This window comes from Physella acuta, unplaced genomic scaffold, assembly GCF_028476545.2.
Source record: "Physella acuta isolate Inbredline_101_S28 unplaced genomic scaffold, ASM2847654v3 ptg001270l, whole genome shotgun sequence".
Classification (NCBI taxonomy): Eukaryota; Metazoa; Mollusca; class Gastropoda; family Physidae; genus Physella; species Physella acuta.
Genome location: NW_026732785.1, coordinates 167,975 through 187,500, shown reverse-complemented (window position 1 = coordinate 187,500; position 19,526 = coordinate 167,975). Strand labels below are relative to the sequence as shown.

At 36.0% G+C, this 19,526-nt stretch overlaps 1 protein-coding gene and 1 long non-coding RNA gene across 2 annotated transcripts; one reads left to right on the top strand and one right to left on the bottom strand.

Moving 5' to 3' along the window:
• Window positions 1-2,125: 2,125 nt before the first annotated feature.
• LOC131957836 (uncharacterized) lies at window positions 2,126-3,837 on the bottom strand. The gene is made up of 3 exons (XR_009389140.1): window positions 3,738-3,837; window positions 2,968-3,100; window positions 2,126-2,291 (listed from the first exon to the last, which is right to left on the bottom strand). It is a non-coding gene; the product is annotated as an uncharacterized LOC131957836 (long non-coding RNA).
• An 814-nt stretch (window positions 3,838-4,651) lies between these two features.
• LOC131957835 (parafibromin) lies at window positions 4,652-15,195 on the top strand. The gene is made up of 14 exons (XM_059322637.1): window positions 4,652-4,804; window positions 8,419-8,524; window positions 8,654-8,783; window positions 8,994-9,052; window positions 9,352-9,434; window positions 9,806-10,028; window positions 10,180-10,284; window positions 11,272-11,344; window positions 11,608-11,796; window positions 12,081-12,168; window positions 12,777-12,914; window positions 13,266-13,357; window positions 13,694-13,835; window positions 14,237-15,195. Exons 1-14 carry the CDS (start codon window positions 4,674-4,676, stop codon window positions 14,271-14,273), a joined length of 1,596 nt encoding a protein of 531 aa, XP_059178620.1. The 5' UTR covers window positions 4,652-4,673; the 3' UTR covers window positions 14,274-15,195.
• The last annotated feature ends 4,331 nt before the right edge of the window (window positions 15,196-19,526 follow it).

Genomic DNA, 19,526 nt, shown 5'->3' with positions numbered 1-19,526 from the left:
CTACACATCCTACCCTACACACCCTACCCTACACATCCTACCCTACACATCCTACCCTACACATCCTACCCTACACATCCTACCCTACACACCCTACCCTACACATCCTACCCTACACATCCTACCTCACACACCCTACCCTACACATCCTACCTTACACATACTACCTTACACATCCTACCCACAGCGTGTACTTACACACATCCTACCTTACACATCCTACCCTACACACCCTACCCTACACATCCTACCCTACACATCCTACCCACAGCGTGTACTTACACACATCCTACCTTACACATCCTACCCTACACTCCCTACCCTACACATCCTACCCTACACATCCTACCCTACACACCCTACCATACACATCCTACCCTACACATCCTACCCTACACATCCTACCCTCAGCGTGTACTTACACACCAACCTACCCTCAGCGTGTACTTACACACCAACCTACCCTCAGCGTGTACTTACACACCAACCTACCCTCAGCGTGTACTTACACACCAACCTACCCTCAGCGTGTACTTACACACCAACCTACCCTCAGCGTGTACTTATACACCAACCTACACTCAGCGTGTACTTACACACCAACCTACCCTCAGCGTGTACTTACACACCAACCTACCCTCTGTACTTACACACCAACCTACCCTCAACGTGTACTTACACACCAACCTACCCTCAACGGATACTTACACACCAACCTACCCTCTGTACTTACACACCAACCTACCCTCAACGTGTACTTACACACCAACCTACCCTCAACGGATACTTACACACCAACCTACCCTCTGTACTTACACACCAACCTACCCTCAGCGTGTACTTACACACCAACCTACCCTCTGTACTTACACACCAACCTACCCTCAGCGTGTACTTACACACCAACCTACCCTCAACGGATACTTACACACCAACCTACCCTCTGTACTTACACACCAACCTACCCTCAACGTGTACTTACACACCAACCTACCCTCAACGGATACTTACACACCAACCTACCATCTGTACTTACACACCAACCTACCCTCAGCGTGTACTTACACACCAACCTACCCTCAGCGTGTACTTACACACCAACCTACCCTCAGCGTGTACTTACACACCAACCTACCCTCAGCGTGTACTTACACACCAACTTACCCTCAGCATGTACTTACACACCAACCTACCCTCAGCGTGTACTTACACACCAACCTACCCTCAGCGTGTACTTACACACCAACCTACCCTCAGTGTGTACTTACACACCAACCTACCCTCAGCGTGTACTTACACACCAACCTACCCTCAGCGTGTACTTACACACCAACCTACCCTCAGCGTGTACTTACACACCAACCTACCCTCAGCGTGTACTTACACACCAACCTACCCTCAGCGTGTACTTACACACCAACCTACCCTCAGCGTGTACTTACACATCAACCTACCCTTAGCGTGTACTTACACACCAACCTACCCTCAGCGTGTACTTACACACCAACCTACCCTCAGCGTGTACTTACACACCAACCTACCCTCAGCGTGTACTTACACACCAACCTACCCTCAGCGTGTACTTACACACCAACCTACCCTCAGCGTGTACTTACACACCAACCTACCCTCAGCGTGTACTTACACACCAACCTACCCTCAGCGTGTACTTACACACCAACTTACCCTCAGCATGTACTTACACACCAACCTACCCTCAGCGTGTACTTACACACCAACCTACCCTCAGCGTGTACTTACACACCAACCTACCCTCAGCGTGTACTTACACACCAACCTACCCTCAGCGTGTACTTACACACCAACCTACCCTCAGCGTGTACTTACACACCAACCTACACACACCGTGTACTTACACACCAACCTACCCTCAGCGTGTACTTACACACCAACCTACCCTCAGCGTGTACTTACACACCAACCTACCCTCAGCGTGTACTTACACACCAACCTACCCTTAGCGTGTACTTACACACCAACCTACCCTCAGCGTGTACTTACACACCAACCTACCCTCAGCGTGTACTTACACACCAACCTATCCTCAGCGTGTACTTACACACCAACCACTAACACACCGTGTACTTACACGCCAACAGCGAAACAAACACCAAGAGCCTGAAACAGGAAGTAGGAAGTGGAGGGGGGCGGTGGCGGTGGTGGTGGCGCCTCCTCGGGCTGTGGAATGGGGGGCGCGTTGTCAACCGACTTAAAACCAAGTTTCTCTAAAATGTAGACGTCTAAACTCTCTAGCATCGAAGTGTTCATCTCTGGGGATAGAAGCAAACACTGACGTCATAACGGAGGGGGGAATTTTAAAAAAAAAATTAATAGAAATTTGACGTCATCTATTACTGAGGTGTGGACTTAAGTGACGTCATGTAACACTGAAGGAGTTTGGAATGCTGCATGAATGACGTAAAGATTTGTTTTGCTATTGTTATCCACCCCCCCCCCCCCATTACTCCCCTGTTGTCAGTTTATCTATCCCAACCACAACCTCAACTTAAATGACGTAAAATGAGCATCTCCCCCACACCCGAATGGAATGTTTTTTAGTAGTTATTTAGCATACATACTCATATATATATCTTTGACAATTTTTTTCCCCAACGTTTATACGTCAGATCCAAATACACACATTCACACAAAACAATCACACACCACCCCACACACACCTATACATTCGTAATCAGGCTTTATTCCAGGCATCTCTTTTGGGGGGGGGGGGGGCGAAGAAAGGAAGAAAGTCTACCCCCCCCCCCTCCCCCCCCTCCCCCAATGAAATTGAATTTATATAGAAAATATATACTTTAAACAGTGTCTGGGGGAAACACTGATTTCACTGGATCAGACTACCAATGTGATCAATCCCTTTAAACTAACGGGCTTCTAGAGGCGAGCGACTGTTTTACACACAAGACAAACAAGGGAGGTAAGTTCTACCTGCTACGTCTTGAAATTATGGAAGTGCTCCCGTTGTTGTATGTAGATGTACTGTGTCATTTTATTCGTCAAGTCCACAACACACGCTCCGCCTCCCTGCCTCATGTATGCTGGTCGGCCTCTGTCTTGGGGACTTAGATTGGCATATACATACATACATATATACATATATATATATATATATATATATATATATATATATATATATATATATATATATATATATATATATATATATATAATATGAATGTATATGTATAGGTGAGTATGAGTATAGTATGTATATATGTATAGAAATATAGTGAATAATTAATTAAAAGCAATTGACCACTTTGCACAATCTGTACAATTATAGCATAGTTATCCAGCTTTGCCCAGAATCGTGGATAAGACGTGTCTGCTGTTTGTTTTTCTCACATTTTAAAACAGCAGTAGAATAAAACATAAAACACATATTGAAAAGCAACACCTGCGTCCTAATTTTGCTAATAAAATAATTATAGGACCCATTATATTTATAGTTAACTATTATTTTATTTATATCAATAAAATTAAAACAAATCGAGAGTCAAAAGTCAAAACGATCATATTCAACATAAACTTCATAAACTTAAAGACTTATATTTTATTAAACTCTTTTACTTTTAAATATTCCCCAAACGACTCAGCGTTGTGTAATGTATGCCTATGTAGATCTTTAACTACTTCACGCTGAAAATATACCTGCAATGGGTTTAACTGAACAGATGCCCAGGTAAATTATTACCCACCCTTTTCCCAGAAGAATGGACAAAACTACTCCTTGTGAATGTCATAGAGTCGGCCGTCTGTCTCAAAGAAGGAAGTGTATTTCAGCCATTTAAATGCGCACTGTCTGCGGTTAGTGCGCACTTGCTGTGCGTTCAAATGGGAATTCCCAAAACATTGCCTAATTATGTAGTCTAGTACAGTAGTGTATATCAGTTTTTAATGATCTTTGGTTTAAAATTAAGAGTAGCGATTGCTCAACATTTTAATCAATGAAATAACGATCAGGCCAAATGATAGTTACAAGTCAGTCTCACATAAGCACCATTTTAGAATGGGCGTTGAAAGTTTTACTTCAGTGCGCATGAATATGTACATTTTACCAGAGGCGTAGCGACCCTTCCCGGCGCCCGGGGACAAACTTTCGATTTGCACCCCCCTCGAACTTTTCATTTGCACCCCCCCCCCCCTCAAACTTTCAATTTGGCGCCCCCCTAAGGTCGGCGCCCGGGGACATATGTCCCCCCCCTACCGCCCCCCTCGCTACGCCTCTGCATTTTACTTATGTTTGAGGAAAATTTAAATAAATAAAAATCGTTCCTATCATTAAATAAGTCCCAAAAAATGTGAGTTGGGGTGAATCACATAATAAAATGTTATATTATAGGCTTTAGTTAACTTAAGTAATATTAAGTATGCTTTTCGTTTTTCGTAGTCCAACTTTGGGACATAACATTAGATGATATTTAATATTAAAATCCGTCATTGCCCTATACAGTATTTTTGTTAATGGCTTGTGATTGTATTTGACGTGCTAAACGAAATTTAAATCTGATTTTGCATTTTTGTGAAAAATAGATCCAGAATCTAGAAAATCTAGATTTATTAGGATTACTGAAGTAACATAGTAAAGCAGTTGTGATAGTTTCTAGATCTACTTCCGGAACTAACACACAAAGATGGCTGACGTCCTAAGTATTTTGCGTCAATACAATATCAACAAAAAAGAGATTGTAGAAAAAGATGATCAAATTATTTTCGGAGAATTTGCATGGCCGAAGAATGCTAAAACAAATTATGTCATTTGGGGTAAGTTATTAATTTGTAATGATATTTAGAAATAATAAACACAGAAATGAGAATCGTCGCATAATCAGATGGTTTCCATCGACTGTTTTGAAGTCGTCGAAGTCAGTGTGCGTGTCCCTTGTTGTAGTTGTGATCAGTAATCTAGATCTACAATATAGATTCTAGATCTAGACTTGTTGAATTAAACCTATTAGGGGCCTATTTACATACATCTAGGTGCCTGAATTGTTACCAGCTCACACATTTCAAAACACTAGATCTAGAACTAGAGGAGCTTACACTTTTCGGACACACATAGCGAAAAAACGCAACGTAAAAATTCCATGCGGTCTCATTCAGTAACCGCTTAACATAGAAAACAAAAAAAAGTATCATATCTATCCGCAACCATTCTACTTTATTAATGTGTGTGTCATTTTGTATTCATACGCATAGAACTTAAGCTATTCTTGTTATAGTGACTGGGGGGTCTTAACGTGTGTTCGAACACACGTAATACAGTTTTACATGTGTTCGGACACCTTTACCCGTCATCGGACATAGCACTTTTTGTTCATTTAGAATAATTTAAAGTCAATTTAATGAATAAAAACATATATTATATGCATTTATATTGTGTTATTGATTGTTTGTGAGGTAATTTTAATAGTATAAAACCTTTTTCCCACACTTCCAAAGTTCATCCCATTCAGCCATTGCGGCTCGCGCAGTACGCTGCTAAGCCAGCCAGGTCACATGATTCCCCCTCCTCTTTCGCATTCCACTGCCTTCTTGACCTTATTTTGACCCTTTCCCTTCAATAACCAGCCCCTTTTATGCTCTAAATTCTTATTTAATAATATTTTTGTGTTGCTGTCCGATCCCATGTAAGGTCAAAAAAGTTAGCGAACACCCCTTTTTTATTGTTCAAGCACAAAAAAACCCATTAACCTTGACATTTACGATGTTCCATACATATATAGAAGCTATTTATAGTGTAACCTTTTAGCTAAGCATTGATTGGTTCAAGTTTTGCCCCTAAGTCCAACCCTAGGTCACTTCATCCGGCTGATGTAAAAATAGAAATGTGCGTACCATGCAACGTTAAAAAATTTCTAAAAATAATTCTTGAGAAAGGAAACGGAAGTACTTGACACGGAAGTGTTCATAAATGAACAGTTTACGTGCAGGCGCCGTGGTTTCGCGTGAGACATGCTAATTAAAGTTTCTATGAGCCAAAAACCGACGAAGTGTTCGGTCCTACGTAATTTTTGGTGTGTGTCCGAAAAGTGTAAACTCCTCTAGATCTAATATCTAATCTATATCTATTAGGGTGTGGGGAAATTGCGAGACGCGAAAAGCGAAATGGCGAGGCGGGAAAATGCGAGAAGGTAATGCGAGACATACCTGCGGAATTAAGGGTAAATAGCGAGGACACTTATTGCGAAAAAAGTTTTTTTCCTTTTTTTTTTCCATCTTTATTTATTTAAATTATTCTTTTTTGTTTTAAAATAAACAAGCATTTAGCCATACCCTTTAACACGAGTGTTGTATGTTGTTATTTTTTATCTAGATACTAAGAAGATAGATAGATCTATATCTAGATCTATCTATTTAAAAATCCTAACATCGTTGCTGTGCTACTGTCATCGCCCGCTCTTGTTAGCGAGAGGAAAATCCTGTCTCAGTCGGCATTAATTTAAAAATCTAGCCCGCTCATGTTTATACAAACGTGAGCTGTGTCATTGTGAATTGGTATAATCTTGTCAGCAGGAGAGATATTTTGCAACATCTATTTATGGATTTTTGTACTTGCAAAAAGTGTAAAAGTATAAACAATTCTAAAAAGTGCAATTTATTTTTTATTAAGTAATTTTAATTACAAACAATTTACAAACAAAATCTTCTGAAACAGTCCTCTAACACACCTCGTGACACCATCTTTCACACATAGTACACCCAACCCAGTTCATTAGACTCCCATTTATACATTTTTTCTTTGCTACTTCTTCCAATCCCACATTCACAACATTTCACATTCTCATCACAGTTGACCTCCTCGTTCATCCCACAAACAACACTGGCACCCATGTTCTCATCATCATCATCCGCACGCTCAACATCTGTTTTCCGTTTTTTTATCATTTCTGTAATTTTGGCAATTTCTTGCTCATTGTTGTCACCAGCAGTTGAGTTTTTTTAAAACATCGATATTTTCCCAAAAATCTTGTCTAATTTCGCTCAAAATAGAGTATTTTAATCAATTCCTTTTACAATGTATTAAAACAGTTTTCTAAAACGCGAAAAAAAAAAAACGTCTAAAATTATTTTTCTAACATTGCTTTTTTATAGTGTGACTTCACATCTAACCCCCCCCCCCCCCCTCCTCCCCCTCATCACACATCGTCATAAAATTACAGACCCCCCCCTACGAGTGTGACGTCATTTATGGAAGACCCCAAATAACACCACCACCAAAACAAAAAAATTCAGATAAGTTCAACTTGGTTTTAAAAATATTTGAAGTAGGCCCATAGCTTACGATATAGCACGAGCAACTGATAATATCGGTGACGTCACTTTATTTTGTTGTATCCAAATGATGTAGGCATTTCCTTGTGCTTAGATTTATATGGTAAAAAAAGCTAGAAAAAAATCGTAGGCGGCGGCTATAATACAAAATTTCTATGCAACAATAGAAAATACGTTTGCGGCGGCAGCGGAACCGGGCACGGCGATCTTCAAAGACGGTAAATCAGGCGGCCTCGGCGTTCCACACAAAAGACAGAAGTTGATCTATCGTCGGCGGTATTTCCGTCGGTTTCGAACAAGGTGGTATTCTAAGTCGACACAAAAGATGGGGGGAGTTGACAAATCATCAGTATGTCTAGCGACGGAAAAATCGGAAGTTTTAACAATGTAAACGAAACGTCTTTGAAGTCTGGACCAAATACCACTGAAAATCGGGTGCGGTAAATTTTTCGCAGAAATCTTCGCATTTCAACACCACCCAGCGTAAGTATCGGCTTGTGGTAAAATGCGAGACAAAAAAGTCACGTGACCGACCGTTTTCGCGCCCTTCTCGCATTTTCCCGCCTCGCCATTTCGCTTTTCGCGTCTCGCAATTTCCCCACACCCCCTACTATTATCTAGATCTAGATTCTAGTAGCTAGCTTTACACTTCACACTGCTTTAAAATTTAGCTTAGCAAAAAGCAAAACAAGGATCATTTTTAGTACTGTTAAGTCTAAGTGTTGGGCCTGTTTGAGTATTAAGGACTAGTTTTATTTTTGTTATTAACTAGTGTAATTATATAATTTCAGTTGCTAGACTAATTATATAAATACAGTTAGGCCTAAATAATTTAGTTAGTTCATATTTTGATCTGATAACAAGGGTGACCCCCCCCCCCCCCCCCCCCCCCCCCCCCCCCACAGAATGTGTTCAGAAAAGCGACCTACTAACTAAACTTTTGCATTTTACACAGTTATTTCAAAGGCTTTTAATGTTTTATAGGCCTAAACTAATGTTGACCAAGCTGGATATCATATTTTATTTTTACTTTAACTAGCCTATTTTAAAACTATTTTTATATGGCTTTTTTGTTTCTCACTGTACAACTTTTTATGCTTCCAGAACTGGCAAAGTTGGAGTAACAAAAGAATACTACACTCTTGACTCCATCTTGTACTTGCTGAAGAATGTTCATCTTCAGCATCCTCACTACGTCAGAGAAGCTGTTGTAAGTTATTCTTTACTAATTTTATCACAACTTATTTAAATTTAACACCAATTTAAAGGTTTTTATACATTTTATGCCTAAAAGAAATATCAATGTTCTAAGAATAAATTGTGCTATCTGATGCTGTAGGCTGCAAACATAAGTGTAGTTCGTCGTCCTGATAGGAAAGATTTGTTAGCGTACCTAAATGGCGAGACCAATACAGCCAGCAGCATTGATAAAAGTGCCCCACTTGAAATTTCACAACGCCCTACACAAAGTAAGTTCCTTTTGCTGCTGTAAAGGATTCCTTCACCTTTCTGTCTTGTCTGTTATATCAGTATAAGTAAACCTTGAATTAAAATATAGCACTCATTGTTTAATTATAACTGTTGAGCAGGCTAATTCAAATGATTATGATCATAAGTACAGTACATAAATATATTTAGTAATTGATTATCTCATGAGTATGTTTTATTTACCCCCTAAGTTAAAAGAACTGCTGAAGATGTTGGTGGTGAAAGTGATAAGAAAAAACCAAGGCTGGAGGTATGAATATTTCCTTAGTTTTACAAACATCAGGCATTTTTTGGTTATTTCTTCTTTGTGTTTTTAGCTAGTATTTTAGTTACATGGGATTTTTAAAAAAAATTTCTTCAAATTACTGTTTTATCAATTAAAAAAAAAATGGGGGGGGGGGGGGATTATTTTTCTTGCTACAGGAGAACATCAAACTTAATATTAGTATCAGTCACATGTCTTTTTTTTTCAATAAGTGCTTTACTTTAAAGAAAACTATAAATGTCATAATGTGTGGATAACAATGTTGTATACTTTTAAACTTGTAGGATCCACAAGTGCAGATTGAAAAAATGAACTGGATCAACAAAATTGATGGTGGGAGGGATACATCTGTCTTACCTTCAATGGGGTAATTTAAGGATTTTAATTGACTTTTCTCTTAGGAATATATTTCTGTTGTAGATTTTACTTTACCTAAAGGGTTGCCATGTATTTGAATCAACTTGATACATTTTTTATCTTATCTAATTTACCAACAAAAGTAATATTTAGGAAACAAAATTTTATTCATGTTTCACTCACTTTTCATTTGCAAAAGTCATGAGACATATAGCTTTAATTGTTTTATTTATTGCTATGATTGGTACAATTTTTGTTATCAGTATAAATAACCTTGCGAGCTAACTTTTTTATTGTTAATCAAAATGGCAAAATTCATTGTAGTTTTATTTTAAGCATTTTCATTAGCATATTATTAATCTAGCATTTGATATTCATTAGGTCTTCCTCTCTGCATGAGGCAATGCCATTAGAGAAAATTGCTGCAATCAAGGCAAAGATTTTAGCCATAAAACGTACTAAAATAAAAGGCGATGATGATTTGCAACCTGGAGCATTGGAACAGAGAACTTTCGTGGATGCTGAGGTGGATGTGACCAGGGACATTGTCAGCAGGGAGAGGTTATGGAGGACAAGGGCCACAATCCTGCAAAGTGTGGGAAAAGTAAGAATTACAACTTGTTTCACTTACTGAGGTCTATACTTGTTTTGGCTAGCAGTTAAACACTCTACTATTCCGCCTGGCCATTCCCTTCAACTAATAGGCTTTTTTGTTTATTGGTTGTAAATTTTATTTTTTCTAATCTTTCTTGCAGCAATTTGCAAAGAACATATTCAGCATTCTTCAGTCAATCAAGGCAAGGGAGGAAGGCTCCCAGCGCTCACAGATTCCAACACAGAGTACAGTCCCCACCTCAGCTGTAGGTTTAACATTTCTATACATTTAAGTAGTATGTGTATACAAGGAACCAGGTTGTTTACCTGAAAGTGTGCTTGATTTTAATTGATCTGATAACTTTGCACTTCTCATGGCTTTCAATACACTATCATTCCGGGTTGGCGTGGTCGAGTCGGTAAAGCTCATGGTTGCTAAACCGAAAAGTATCGAGTTCGAACCCTCGGGCAGATGAGGCTTATAAGCTGGGGACAGCAACTCTTCTAGGAGAGACAACTCCAAAATCAAACAACTGCTGCCTTGTAGTTTGTTGTTGGTTGAACAAAGGCTATGGAAGCAAATCCAAAAAGAAAAGCAGGCTGAAATCGGAGTCAATGGCCTCAATGGCGCATAACCAGTTGACACGTATTCTTAATTGTGATGGAGGCGTGGTCGAGTCTGCAAAAGCTCATGGTTGATAAATTCGAAAAAGTCTCAAGTTCAACCCTCTGTCAGATAAGGCTTGATCCCTTCCAACACTAAAAATTAAGAACGAAGAAGAAGAAGATACACTTCAGTCATATATGTGTACACAAGGAACAGGGTTGTTTGTCTGAAAGTGTGCTTGATTTTAATTGGTCTGATAACTTTGCACTTCTCATGGCTTTCAATACACTATTATTCCAACTAGATATCAATACTTCACAATTACTAAGCATAATCAACTATACACTGCTCGCACAGACTAAACTTAGAAGTACACATTACTGTGTACTACCCTCACATTACCACACAGACTATATCATAGGCTACCCGACACACCAGTACAACAGTACAAACCACTTTTCATAGTTCCATGACACAAGAGTCATTCATTTAAACTGCAGCACACTTTGATTACTTCTTTGTACAACAGTTTCCTGCCCGACAACTATCCAGCCATTAAAAGGTTTACACAAAACCTTAAGCTAAACACTAGATGTATATTTACTTGATTCAATAACAAATGTACATGGTGTGTATTTCCTCCCAGCCACAGACACGCCCCCCACAGGTAATAACTGGGTACAACAGATACGATCAGGAAAGATTCAAGGGGAAAGAAGGTAAGAGCCTTTAAAACTGCGTGGGTTTTAACCAGGCACTTCTCATTAGTAGATCTAAAAAAAATTGTATAATGGACTAAACAGCCTGGTTAATTGTCAATAGCAAATAGTACTTATAACAATCTTATATCTCTTAAGTTCTCATGATTTTCTAAAAAACATTGTCTCTAAATGAATACATTATTTGAAGCTTGAAATTATTTCCTAACAAATAATTTGGTGTAAAACATAAGTATAATGTTCTGTGTGTTTTATTCTTGTAGAAACTGAGGGATTCAAGATTGATACCACTGGTACTTTCCACGGTATGGCGCTGAAGTCTGTGACAGAAGGTGCTCAAGCCAGGAAAATGCCCCAACCAGCCCCGCAGCCCATACCACAGGCTGTGCCAGTTGTCCAACCAGTGTCCAGACCCATTTCACAAGCCAGGCCTCCACCCAATCAGAAGAAAGGTCAGTTGTTACAACACAACACACACAGCCTTTACTTGACCTGAACTATTTTTATCTTTGTTAACTCGATATCAAAATATATTTGAATTACGTTTTGTATCTTTTTTTTCTAGCATTTCTTTTCTTAAGTAATAATAGTTGATCTTTGTTCTAAACTAGATTTTGTACCTTTTTTTTTTTTCTATCATTAGTTTTCTTAATTAAGTAAAAATAGTTAATCTATGTTCTAAACTAGATTTTGTAGCTTTTTATAGCTTACTTTGATTTTATAAAATATATTTTAGGTTCCCGAACACCAATAATAATTATCCCAGCTGCCTCAACCTCACTCATCACAATGTTAAATGCTAAAGATATTTTGCAAGACTTGAAGTAAGATTTGTATTATGTAGTTTGTGAATACTTTATATAAATTAGCTATATGATATTGTGATCATCTGTAACATTATGTGAATACTTTATATAAATTGCGATATGATATTGTGATCATATGTAACATTATGTGAATACTTATATAAATTGTGATATGATATTGTGATCATATATAACATTATAAAATTATTCTTTAATGTGTCGACGTATTCTAATAGATAAATTAGTTGAGATATTTTTAAAAAGTAAAGTACCCATTTAGGACAAGACAGTCAGTTATGTAGTTGAAGTAGAGCTCATCTTTTTCTGTGCCCTCAACAATAAGAAAATGTTTGGGTCTAGGCCCAGCAACATTACTTCCCCTTGTTTGTTCTAACCCCAGCTAGTTGCATATAGGGATGTCGTATATGCCCATTTGGTAACTATCATCAGACTTATGAACCATGCCATCCCTTTCTAATATTTTTAAAAAATTATCACTTTTAATGTGTACAAGATATAATTTTTAAATCATGCAAAAGATTTCATACAGTCAGTCATCACAGCAGTTTTCCTAGCATATTTGTGTAGTTTACAATACTTAAAATTCCTTTGTAATTTTCTCTTAGGTTTGTCAGCACAGAGGAGAAGAAGTCTCAGGGAACAAAACGTGATAATGAGGTTCTCATACACAGAAGAAAGGAGGGGGGATTGACTGTACCCTACAGGATCATTGATAACCCTCTCAAACTCACACATGATGATTGGTAGGGCATCAGTCCATTTACTTATTAACATATACCAAACTAACATTTTTTTTCTATTGGTATTATTGTATTGAGATCTGTTTATGAATGGTTCATTTGTGATTTTTTTTTTTAATAAAACGTCATTTCCTCTTAGGGATAGTTCTTAATTGACTCATTACTAGTTTGGGTTTTAGATTTGAGTGGGGGTGGGGGTGGGAGGAGTATAAGTCAGAAACTTCATCTGTTTTGCATGTAACTAGTGTTGGTGAATGACTCTTCGTTTGTATAGTCCTGTGATAAAAAATATACATTTGTGTCTTGTTTTATAAATCATGTGACCCGCTAACCTGATAAGTTTTGTTGCCACAGGGAGAGGGTGGTGGCAGTGTTTGTACAAGGTCCTGCCTGGCAGTTCAAGAGTTGGCCATGGAGCGGAAACCCAGTTGAGATTTTCTCTAAAAGTCAGTTTTTTATTCATTACAATTTATTTTTTCTCCCCTTAAGTCAGCTTATTAATCATTAACACTGTTTTATTAAAATTATTTTCTCTTAAAATTTAATTCATTACAACAGTTTTAATTATTTTCTCTTGAAGCCAGCTTGTTAATCATTAAAACTAATCATTAAAACTAATTTTATTTTGACTATTCATTTATTTTATATTTAGTTTGTATGTAAACATAAACATGTTATTTTATATCATCAAACGCAAGAGAATGTTACAGGGGATTTAAGATTGAAGTAATTTATCTTTGTTATCAGTGCCTCACTTACATTTTTAAATTTACACTGAACAGTTAAAGCCTTCCACTTAAAGTGGTCAGAACTTCCCCTTGACAACAATGTCCAGAAATGGTCAGTGAACATTATGAATTTGGACAGACATCGCAGACATCTTGACAGAGCCACATTGCAACAGTTCTGGGAAGTCCTTGATAAGTATGTGGCCCTATTACAGCTGTGTTGTGACTATATATAATTCTCAAGATACAAATCTTTTTTGAATACTTTTTTCTAATATTAATCTTTAAGATATAAATCTATGTGGCTAATTTAAATCATACTCACATTTACTCACAGAGTACATTTTCTAATCATTGTCATTTGATATTTAGATAAATACGATAGAAATCCAAGCAGTATTATGTGTTAATCTCCGTAGACAAAAACAAAATCTTAAATAGCAGGAAATAAATATCATCAGTTTAATAGTAAATTCAAATGTCATTAAACACGCACACTTGATAACATTTGTAATTAATCAGATAATGACTACACAAGTTTGTCTACATGTGTTAAACTTTGAATTGTTGACAATGTTTCTCCCTCTAAATCCTCAGGTATATGATCAAAAACAAACCTCACCTGCGTTACTGACCATTGGACCAAGGACAGTTGTTTACATTGTATTCCCATGTTTGGTATTTTTTTTCTTCCATGTTGATTAAATCTGTGACATGACCAAGCTTCAGGTAGCTTTGGTTTAAAAGAAGAAGAAAAATAATTTTAAACTTTTTTTCCCCCCTTCCATGGTGCTGGGCCCATGCTGAGCAGCTAACTCATCCAATTAAGGGCATCTGCAGATCCTCATAGCATTAGAACTCATTGTTTACCAATTCTTTTTACTGAGGGTGTGCCTGCAGTTCCTCTTAGCATTAGAACTCATGGTTTACCTATTCATTTTACTGAGGACTTACCTGCAGATCCTCTTGACATTAGTACTCATTGTTTTCCCATATGCAGCAGCACTTCTATAAAGTTTGTATTATAAGTTACATTGCTCATACTTTGATGAATCATGCCAATCACCACACATCATCTCTGTCAACCTGATAACTCTTCATGTAAGAAGTTCATGTAATGTGTATACAATGTCAAGGATGAAACTTGTTTTTGCAGTTGATCTTTATTTTTGAAATAGTATATTATTTGCTTAGTTACGTTGAAGTCTTGTTGTTAATAAATATGAGAAGCATCTGATTTGTAATTGAACATTCTGTGAATAGGCTCTTCTGTTTTACCAAAGACTACCGTTGTTATATCTTGGCCATCTTATATGTACCAATACAATACTTTTGTCCCAGTTTTTTGTGATAAGCTGTGTTTGAACAACTGGTGTATTGATGGTTTTTTTTTTAACATGCACTTCAATGCTGTAATTGGCCGCAATGCTAAGGGTACAATAGTGAAGCCCTAGCAGTTAAAAAATTTAAGCCTTGGTGGTTCAACTGTTTGAATCTTCATAAAAAAATATTTTTTTTTGTGTAGAGAAATTAAATTGACATAATCATTAATTAAACATTTGTTTTGTTATTAGAATTTTGTTCTGTAAACAAAAGTTATTAAGTTGATGCTAGATAAGTGATGTATGTAGATCTAATTACTTGCTATTTAGTAGACTAGAAAATTTCTTGTACCCAAATACATTAAGGTAGGTTGATAAGCTTACTTTACTTAGCCATCAATGCTGACAGCTGCTATTAATTATTTTTCTTTCATAGACATGGCAATATTTTAATGAAACCAATTGCATCTTAAACCGGATAGCCTATTTGTAAAGAGAAGAGAGCTAAAAGTCACTAGAAATGCTATGTAACTGGTACAGATGGCTAGTTGAAATATAGGTTTAGTTAATCAGGTGGTGAGGAAAATTGTATGGTCAGCCACCTTTATTTTCTCACACTTGACTGAAGTATTATTTATCTCAGCTAAGTAGAATGAGCTAGGCTTTTAAGTTTACACCCTTGTGTTCTACTGTACCATTCCATGAACTGTTCAAGATGACTTTCTTGGGCTAGCCATACCCACCAAGTATTGGGATTTTTTATACAGTAAATCCTTATAACATAACATGGATCTGTAAACTCATAGGAAACAAAACAACACATTTGTATTTAAACATGTGAAATGTTATTAGCATAAGCAAGCAAAAAAAAACAACTGATTGCATCACATCTGTGAAATTGGAATACAAACATAATTTGAAGCATTTTAAATAAGGACAAACAGTAAAAAAAATCATTTTGAACACAACAATGGTTAGCTCTAAGGCTCATTGAAAAACTTATTTAAAACATTAAGATTTAGTAACTAATTAATTATCCTTTTGGGCTTACAAGTTCTTTACTTTTACAAAAAGACTAAAGATTTACTTATTCAACTTATTGAATCAATGGTACATAAAATCTAACTAGTATTCAGCTTTAAGCAAAACATGTCAAAAATAAAGTGAATGACAGGACTGTACATGCACACAAAATTACTTAAACTAGCAATGCACAGGTTCACACCAGAAACAATCCATCAAAATGTGTATGTTAAAAACTTATCTTATCAATTAAGCTGGAAAATACGTTAAAATGAAACCAATATAAAGTGAACTGTTTATATCCAATAAAGTAAACTAAGGGAATGCACACAGAAGTTGAAATTACAACAGAGAAATGGAATGAAGACAAGACTGTTTACAAGAGAACCCTATAAATAGTATGGAAAAGATGGATCATGATATTCAACCATGTAACAAAAGATAACAGGAATGTAAGAACAGAATCACTAATGATTATCAGGTGGAAGTTTGATTTTTACTGTCACTTATTAAGTTAAAGCTATGAACATAACTTGGAGAGGTAGGTAAAAAAATATTTTAAAATTGTGTAAGTTATATTAAAACATTATTCTAGATTTCTAAACGTTCTCTTTTATGTATCAAACATATTTTTATCATAAACATTAAAGCAGAAGTATTTGCTAACCCAGAATAGAAATGTAAAATAAATCACTGCAATGTATTGAAAATAACGAGTCAAATAAACTGGTTACAAATGGATCAGAATTAAGTAATTTGGGTAATAAAGGCTTATGGAAATGTAGGAAAAAATAGCACTCACAAGACAAACCGCAATATCATGCAGGAGGGGTAGCTGCACACAGTAACTGAAAACCAAAGTCATTACAACACCACACAGCAAACTCAACAATGCAGCAGCAATTCACTCAAACAGTAATTCACATCAATTTTTTAAGTCTTAAAAACAGTATTTATAAAAAAAATAAAAACAGACAGAAATTAAGAAAACTGCTAATGAACACAAAAATTTCAGCTATAAAATTTTGGATACTGATATTCAGGAACAAAAGAGTATTAACAAAATTTGACTATAAAGGAGTCAACAGTTTGCTAGTGTTGAAAAAAAAAATTAAAATGGGAGATAATCAAAGTAAGGGAGAGAAAACTTTTTGTTCAACTGTGGCTATTCGAGCAAAATAAGTTGCTAGAGTATTTGGATTCAGATTCCGAAGACATTTACCCCAGACATTTTTCAACAAAAAAAATAATATTGCTTTGCTCAAGCAATGCTGTAAGTAAAATATTTGTTCAGCTTTTTAAAAACCTTATATACAAGTGGTAGCAATAGTATATACAAATTACACTCAGATAATAGCCTGGTTCACAACAATATTCATTAAAATAATGCATAAAAATTATAATTGGAAACTTTATGTGGAATAACTTTAAGCATCAAAAACTAGGGACTATGGTTAGCAATATCGTTTTGAATATAATTATATAGGTACAAATTTGAGAATAATGTCACTGTAGACTAGACATCAATGCGATGAGCTATATTTTAACTAAAACAGTGACTTTACTAAACATTTGTATATGGAAGTAGCTTATTAATTTATATCTCAGCATTTATCAATGTATTTTTTGCCTTTTAACAAAACAATAATGTTAAAAAAATTGTATTGGTTAACTTTTTCTTTTCAAAAAAGCAGTTTTAATGTTGGGGTTTGAAACATTATTTAAAAACTTATTCCTCAATAAGGAAACCCTTTAATAAAAACAAAACAACATCATGAAGGGAGAATAAATATCACAGATCAAAAACTCAGGGATTAATAGAGTCATTGTGAAAGATTTGTATGCCATTTTTACAAACAAGATTAGCAGCAATTTTTTTTTGGGGGGGGGGGGGGGGGGGGGGGGGTGGATGGGGTGTGGAGGCTGTGTGACACATGAACAAACTTGTGCAACTCAACCTTGTAAAGCAGTTCTATTATGTCAGCACATATTCAAACAGGATTACAGATCACATACATACATATATATATATATTTAATTTGACCAACCCTGTAGTTGTTTCCGATATTTTGGTGGTATCAAGATTTGCCTCAATAAATATGTAAAAAAGCAGCAGCAACATTCACACTTGCAAACAACAAGCTAAGCTACTGAATTTTGCTGATCCTAACCTATTAACATCAGCTGGAGAGGGTATCCCTTAATGAAGGCACATTAAAGTATGAATGATTTAACAGGATAAAAAAAATTTATGTAAATTTGTTATAAAGATAGAAAATATGGAAGAAATCTATTCGTTTACAATGCAATCAGCGGAATGAAAGCTGAAATTATTTTTATATAGTACAGAAGTTAGGTGATTGGAAGCCAAGGTTATCTCTGGAATAGGAAGTGAAGAACTATTATAACATAAGTAAGATTATCAATGAAGGCAAGTGTTTTCTTGCGTTAGCACCACATTAGAACAAAAAACTATTGTTTTAATAGTGTCCCACCAACAAAATGGTGGTGGATGAGGGTAAAGGCATGTTGTGAATACAGGCACATTGATGAATAGGAAAATAGTTTTAGGTGTGTATATATATATATATATATATATATATATATATATATATATATATATATATATATATATATATATATATATATATATATATATATATATACACACACACACACACACACATAAAAGCTTGACTATCAAAATATAGAGTTCCAAAATATTAGTAATAATTATTATTTTAGGTGACAATGTACAAACGTAGGGGAAGAGCCTGAGAATTACACAAGGGGTAGAGGCATAACAAATATGATAGAATCCAAAGGTGAAGTTGAATCGAGAAGTGTGTCCATGAATTTCTGTAAGAAATTCAATCATCCACTGAGATAAAAATAGAGTTCACCTGTTTCTACAGAGATCTGAACTTACAGACTTTCAAGAGCTGACAAGCACTCTACAACCTGACCACACTATCCCATGAAATAGTTTAACTCACATGTGGCCACAAACCTACCAAGTTTATCTGGCCAATATCACAGGGAAACAGATGCTGCAAAAAAATGCTTAACCCATAAGGCTCAACTGATTTAATGAAACATAAAAGGTTCTCAAAATACAAGTAGATTGTTCTTTTCAATTGTCCATGAGATAGTTAACTCGGGCCCTATACTCCACAATGGGTATAGATGACTTAGTCAATCGACTCATAAAATAGTTAACAAAGTAAATATCTCAAAACATGACACAAGGCCCTTTCACAAAACATTTTTAACCCTAAGTTTACATACAGTATAAAAACCTTATGTGACCTAACAACAATCAGATATATCATAGGAAGATTTTGATTTTTTTGTTTGTTTGAAGGTATCAACTATAACATGATATGTGACTATCTAAAATGCATGTAAGCCAGTAATCACAACCTGTGTAAAACACATTGGTATCAAAAAAATTTAAATAATTTTTCTTGTAAATACATTAAAATTTTCAAGATGGTACATGAATAAAATTCAAACTAACCTTCTTCAGATGATAAAAAAAA

Coding starts and splice junctions, on each gene's coding strand:
- LOC131957835 (XM_059322637.1), top strand. CDS start 4,674: ATGGCTGACGTCCTAAGTATTTTGCGTCAATACAATATCAACAAAAAA. Junction 10,029..10,179: donor TCCTGCAAAGTGTGGGAAAA/GTAAGAATTACA, acceptor TCTTTCTTGCAG/CAATTTGCAAAGAACATATT. Junction 11,797..12,080: donor TCCACCCAATCAGAAGAAAG/GTCAGTTGTTAC, acceptor AATATATTTTAG/GTTCCCGAACACCAATAATA.